Source organism: Sprattus sprattus (genome assembly GCF_963457725.1).
Source record: "Sprattus sprattus genome assembly, chromosome: 15".
NCBI classification, from domain to species: domain Eukaryota; kingdom Metazoa; phylum Chordata; class Actinopteri; order Clupeiformes; family Clupeidae; genus Sprattus; species Sprattus sprattus.
In genome coordinates, this window is record NC_137913.1 from 22,816,789 (window position 1) to 22,823,572 (window position 6,784).

A 6,784-nucleotide genomic window follows, 5' to 3' on the forward strand; every position below is an offset into this window, starting at 1 on the left:
ATTTAGAGGGTTGGTGGTGATCTTTCCGAAAGTGCCGTTGAACAACTAGGCTACCACAGTAACATGATTTTGAACACTCATTTGCTTATCGACCCACACTTTTGGGGAACACAGTCCAGTGGGAGTGTGGGACAGCCTCTGTGGGCGGGGTATGTTTGGAACCTCCTTGAGCGTCGTCACTGTTGACATTCAGCAGGTGAATGTAACACAAAGGGTTAATTAGCAAACCTTACGTTCGTCAATGCCAGTATTTCTTTGCTTTAAAGTAGTCGAACTGGCAGCAACTGAGTTCAGTATGTAAGGTTAAATAGACAACGTGCTTACATGCTGATAAACGCCTAAGAGTCATGTAATGCAGGTCACTGCAGATCGTAGAATCAAACATGGCGACTCCCATGGAACTGAGATGCTGGGGAGGCGATTGGGACCTGCCCTCTGTGCATTTTGAATCTCTTATTGTGCTGGTAAATGTGGTTATCTTTGCATGATATTAGTTACCGAAGTAATTAACACTTGAGGGAGCTGTATTTAATGATCGGCGAAAAGACTATGGGCTATCTAAGCAAGCTAACATTTGTAGGCTTACTTGCAGCATTGTACCGTCAACTTTAGGTATCTGGGTTGCATTCTCACGCTTACTAACATTTGTGACCCTATTAGTTGTGCCATCGTTAATGTCGGTTCATCTTGATGTTTGAGCAGAGCTACGAAAGCGACGTCAAAGTTATTTGAAGCTAGCAGGTTTAGAAATCGCTAGATGTTAGATAGCGTAATGCAAACAATGCTAGTCTAGGGGAAAACAAGCTAGCTGTCATCTGTAGTTCACCAAAAGGGCTGACTGATCTTTTCCCCCAAGGTCAGCTTCATGATGTCTATCTTCACGAGTAGGTAGGAAATGTGCTGCAGGTTTCCTCTAATCGAGTAGCCATGGTAGTGTCCTGATAGTAATTTAAAGGTTTTGTAGCAGTTAGATTTGGTGTTGCATTCCTTAAGGTGCTTGCTAATTTCTCAGGGACAAATATCTTACACTTTGGGCAAAGTTATTTCACAAAGCCAAATTATTTTACAGCTAAAATCTGGCACACATGCATAATTTAAATGCAGTTGCTTCAGTAGTTTTTTTTCCAGCTTTGTAAAAGTCCTCTCTGGCTGTAAATACTAAAGATTGTTTAGCAGTTAGGTGCATAGGATCAACAGACACAAATATACTTTGGCTCTCTGGCAAGAGCAATTACTACCTTCTTTTGCTTTGAGTTTCTAGATTTGACCCTACCTCTTGTAGCCTCTAGAGTAGAGTCCAGTCCATTTTAGGTACGACAGTTGTCCTGACCTTCCACATCTCAAATCCTCAAGTCCCCCCTTTTAAGCATTTATTCATCCAAGTTGTTTCCTTGGCCCAGTAAGGTACTTTTACGGTGTGTTGTCTTAAATCTTTGCCTAACTGATGTACACGTTCTCTCAGGCTTATGGGAAATTTGCAGGCGCAAATATCTCTGTTAAGCCCATCGACTGGACATGGACGACGATTACAGGTAGCCACCAAGTTATTGCATAGAAGTCTGGCTTATCATAATTGTGTATACCATTTTTTGCTTGTTGATTTCAATGTTTCAGATTGTGTTGCAACATACAGATGATGAATATCTTATCTAATGGGAGGTGTAATGCTGTTTTCTGCAGCCACTGTTCCAGAACTCCGTTTCGATGGATGTACCGTAATAGAGCCCATGAAAATACTCAACTTCCTCAGAAAACAGGTCTGACAGAAATTTTCTGCTGAATATTAACTTTTTTTATTTGCTTGATTTGGTCTTCATGATGTCAAGTATTTTGAACACATTCTTATGAAAGGTCTGTGTAAATGTTGTTGACATTTACATTATTACACAAGTACGTTAACATTAAACATATCCATGTCTGTTTATTTGACACTGTTTATATTCCCTGTCTTAAACAGGGACTCAATGCTGACTATGAACTGACAGCCAAACACGGTGCTGATACGATGGCTTACATTGCACTGCTGGAGGAGAAGTTAAGACCAGCACTGGTGGGTACCAACAAACCTTACCTTTAGCAAGCACTCCTGCTCATATCTCAAGCTTAGCCATGGACATATTAAAACTAGCTTGTTTGTTAAAGAGTGCTATGTCATGCTGTTTTCCAGCTGCACACATTCTGGGTGGATGCAGAAAACTACGCCAACCTGACGAGGCCATGGTTTGCATCACACTCTCCCTTCCCTCTCAACTTCTTTGTCCCTGGTCGTCAAGCCAGTTTGGCACTTTCCCGCATCATGCTCACCAAAGGGGAGTCTCCTTACTGCACCATAACAGAGGTGGAGGGCAAGGTGTGGTGCATCACTGTATAAACACATTATACTTGAAAATAAACAGTGCCTGTTTGGTTCCACTATTTGAAACTATTTGATGGGTGTCATCACAAGGAGACTGCCCAAATATCTAGCTGTTTTGTGGATGTGAGAAAAAATCTGTAATTTCCACAGCATCCACACCACAGCATGTTGCAGACACTAATATAACATGCTTAAATACTACCGTGAACCCTAACCGTCTTGCTTTAATAAAAAGTTATTCAGCTTAGGGGATCTCAAGCCACTAGTTTTGGCCCCTCGAAGTTTCCAGACCTGTCTGACCAGCGACTGCGGTTTTGGGTCTCTCTCTCTCTCTCTTTCTTTTTTTTTTCTTCTTTGAGCAGATGGAAAAGTGTTTATCTCCTGTAGGAGATGAGGGGAGAGGATCTCCTCAGGGATGGCCAGACCAAGCATGGAGAGCCGTGCCCAGAGAATGTCATGAGCTCACTGCCCAGAATTCTTGACTTTAATGAAGGGGCAGAAAAGAGAGCAGGCAACCTCTGAACCCCCTCTCTAGATTCACATACAGGCTGATTAGTGCCAATATTGAAGTGACCTTGACCCCCTTACTCATCATTTCAAGTTTGCTTGGTTAATGCCAAATATATACACCATGAGAACATGGCACTTACCGTCAGTATTTCGGAGCAGCAGCAGGCAGTCATGTTATTGGAAGTGCTTTGTGGGTGGCTGCATAGTCTGATTCCGAGAATGATGTATTTACTGGAATGGTGAACTGACTGTGTCCTCAGATTTACAGTGAAGCCAAGGAGTGCCTGAACCTACTGTCACATCGATTGGGTACCTCACAGTATTTCTTTGGAAGCACGTAAGTCAGTGTTATCGTATCAAGTATTACATTGCCCTAACTCGGTTACATCTTTATCAAGAACAAATGTGTAATATAAAAAGTTAATAATACAAAAGTTATTCTGACAATAATAACTCTCGCTCATAAGTAAATATTGAAATATTATAACAGTCAACATGCTACATGCGCTTATGATGGATGTTTCAGAACTTCTTCCTTTCAATTTATATTTGAGAAGAACCTCTTCTTCTGATGTGTTATAGTATGTTGTTGCTCAATCTTCTCCCTGTAGGCCGACAAGCCTTGATGCCTTTGTGTTTGGGTACATCGCCCCCCTATATAAAGCCCCTCTCTCCAGCGGGCAGCTCCAACAGCACCTCAAACAGCTGGGCAACCTCTGCCAGTTCTGCAACACCATCCTCAAGAACTTCTTCACTGAGAATCCCCCAGGTGAGCTCCGTTGGTCACTCAATGAGCCTGCAGCAGAAAAGTCCTATTTTGCATTAATGCTGGACGCATTTTTAATAGAAGCTGAAAGGAGTGTGTGTGTGTGTGTGTGTGTGTGTGTGTGTGTGTGTGTGTGTGTGTGTGTGTGTGTGTGTGTGTGTGTGTGTGTGTGTGTGTGTGTGTGTGTGTGTGTGTGTGTGTGTGTGTGTGGACACTGTGTTAGTTAGCTGGATTTCTGTTATGTCTGCAGTGCATTACTCCTAAGTGCAACATTATTTGTTTTGTAAATTTCCTTTTTGGAACACACGTCATAACACTGCCACTTTTTCACTTTGTCTGTTTCTCCCTTTCACTCTCAACCCCTTTCTTTCTCTCTTTTGCTCTTCCTTAGAGTCTCCTCCAGCTATTCAGGAGCCAGTTGATGCAAACCTTCAGAAACTAACACAGCTGGTCAACAAGGAGTCCAACCTTATAGAGAAGGTTTTTTTCTTTTTCTTGTTTTTCTTCTCTTCCCTTGTGCTGTACACGTTTAATTAATATTACTTTATATTCATTATTTATTTAATAAATGAATTAAATAACTGCAAAGCTTTTGTCTTGTGTTGACCTTATGCTTTTTATTCTGGACAGATGGATGACAATCTGCGGAGCAGTCCTCAGCACCGTCCCCACAGACCACAGACCAGGTCCAAAAACTCCACACCATCCTAACGCCTTCCATGGCCGGAAACTTTCCAAAAACCACCCCTGCATCCCCCCACCCCCCTTCTTTCATCAGAGTGGGATTCCACAACAGGTTCACTGAGATACTGCATTTCCTCTCATAAGCTTGGGAGCTTGCAGTTGTGTGCTGTATACAGGGAAACTATCTTCTTGCTGCTGACTGTCCATGCAATGGACTCTCCTCAGAACACATGTTGAGGTTATGGTGAAGATCTTTTGCCAGTGTGTTGAACAAGGAACCTAAACATTTTTTGCAAAACAAACCGTCTCTGTCCAAAGCACATAGCATAGCTTATCCCATCCACTCTCAACGTGGCTGTATTCCTAGTATTCTTACTGCAATTCCCATAGGTCATAAGATTAGGATTGAATCCCATTACTAGTAGGGAATGACATCTAGATTTGTAATGTGTAATTAGCAAATACTGTGTTGGTTTTAAAAAGGGATGATATTTATGAGGTGAGGCCTTCTGATGTAGGAAACGATATGAACTCAATAATATTGAATGGCATGTTCCGTTTCATCCGGTGTCTCCATCATGACGTTGTAGCTGATGGAAACAAGATAAACTGATTTAAGATGTATTTTATACCTCGCGGGCTGCTCCATACTTATGCATGAGACCTTTTTAGAGGCACGGCAACATTTATGCTCTGATATGCTTTACATTTACTACAACATTGATTCCAGCATTTTTTTATCTACATGGACTGATAAGGACCGTAAACTCATTTATTTCATGTCTGGGTTAATAAAATAAACAAGATTTCAAAATGAAATGTGGACGACGTGAAAGGTTTAAATTTAGGTTGTGTAAAAGAAGAAAATAATTCTTGACCTAGCATAGGTTGTAATAGTTTGTTGTGTTTTTATAATAGTAATATATTTTTGGAAATGTCTTGATGACGGGGCATTTCAATAGTTACAATCACACAAATAATCTTCAGTGTATGAGCCATACGGCATGCTATTCAATGCCTTTATTGGACAAATGGAAAAAGGGCTCTCGCATAAAATGCCATGGAAACTGTTTCCACAGTTATGTGGGAATGGTTTGTTTACACCGTGTGGTAGTATGTTGTTGCACACGGTACTGTATTATCTGAAAGCCTAATATGCGGGACACTACCAAATTAACTGATTCCACAACAATTTGATGCTCTTGTTGCAACATATCTGTAAAACAAACCAATGTGTTTAGGCAGTGTTTAGTGGTGATCTTTTATAAGATTAACTTTTAATGTTTAATGTACTCTAGAAAATCTTCATCGATACCTCGGTTTCCATTCAGTATGTCTGCAGTCATCATTAATTTAGCAGAACTCTCTTTTTTTTTGTACTTTTTGTTTTTTTAATCTCAGTTGCCTTTGGGATCATTGGTTATTCTCTGCACTGCGTGCTATTTTTGTGCTGTTATGGTCTCAGTGAAAGGACAGAGGTAGCAGCTGTCTCAACTGGCCAAATGTCTTTCAGGTCTTTGTAGTGAGCATGGCCTGCCTTTTGTGATTTGCTTTGCTTTGTTCTTGTCAAAAGGGATTTCCTTTTTACCTTGTTCATACTGATACAAGTCTGTTTTCGGAAGGCACTGAAACACTACGTATGGGATAGAAACGGTATGCCAAAAAATCTGAAGTACCTTGATCTCAGTTAATGTTCACAATAGGACATTTTCTGCTTTTGATTTAGCCAGAAATGTGTGTCTTCAGATTATTACCAATACGTTAAATTAGAATTATGACCTTAACCAAAATCCTTCCCTGTTTAGTGTTTAGTGTTTAGGTTTGAGTGGTCCAATGTCTACACAGACCTCTGTGATGAAATGATTGTTTTGGCAGATGTCATTTTTTTGTTTTCTTTCTCAGCCACTTTCATCATTGTACTGCATCAGCAATGCACTTTCAGTTTGATTTTATGTCACTTAACTTATAATACAACAAGAATGTACAGAATGGTTGAATTTGTTTGCTTGTTTTGTCATGTAATGACCTTTCATTGTTTTCAAAGGGGAACATTGGGGGTTGGTGAAATATAAGTTACCTGGGGCAGGTTTTCAGATGAATTTGTCATGATGTGGTGGCACTATGTCCTAATCAAGAGTTAACCTGTTGATCGCTTAAATAATGCATGAAGAAAGACCTCAATCTATAAACATTTCATTTGTTTTAAATGTTTCATTATGCTAAATAGTCAGACACGTTACACTATTTTCAGGACTTCCTAAACGAATGGAATATATGCAATAAAATTCTGTAATTTGTTGCTCTGTTGTAGCGTAATGACTGTTGATGATAATGACAAAAATAGCACAGGCTTTTAGATGATGTTTTACTAGAACCTCACATTTTCCAGGAGGCTTCCCAGTCGCAAAAATGCACCAGGAGCGAGACAATCTTCAAAGCCTGCGCTCAGTTCACTACGCGCTGTCATG

At 40.4% G+C, this 6,784-nt stretch overlaps 1 protein-coding gene across 1 annotated transcript; it reads left to right on the plus strand.

The window, feature by feature from the left end:
- The first annotated feature begins 210 nt into the window (after nt 1-210).
- On the plus strand, nt 211-6,513 carry mtx3 (metaxin 3). Its single transcript, XM_080853060.1, has 9 exons — nt 211-464; nt 1,463-1,532; nt 1,681-1,757; nt 1,958-2,050; nt 2,168-2,350; nt 3,127-3,203; nt 3,478-3,635; nt 4,024-4,112; nt 4,263-6,513. The coding sequence occupies exons 1-9, from the start codon at nt 384-386 to the stop codon at nt 4,341-4,343; spliced, it is 909 nt and encodes a 302-aa protein (XP_080709186.1). The 5' UTR covers nt 211-383; the 3' UTR covers nt 4,344-6,513.
- Nucleotides 6,514-6,784: the final 271 nt, after the last annotated feature.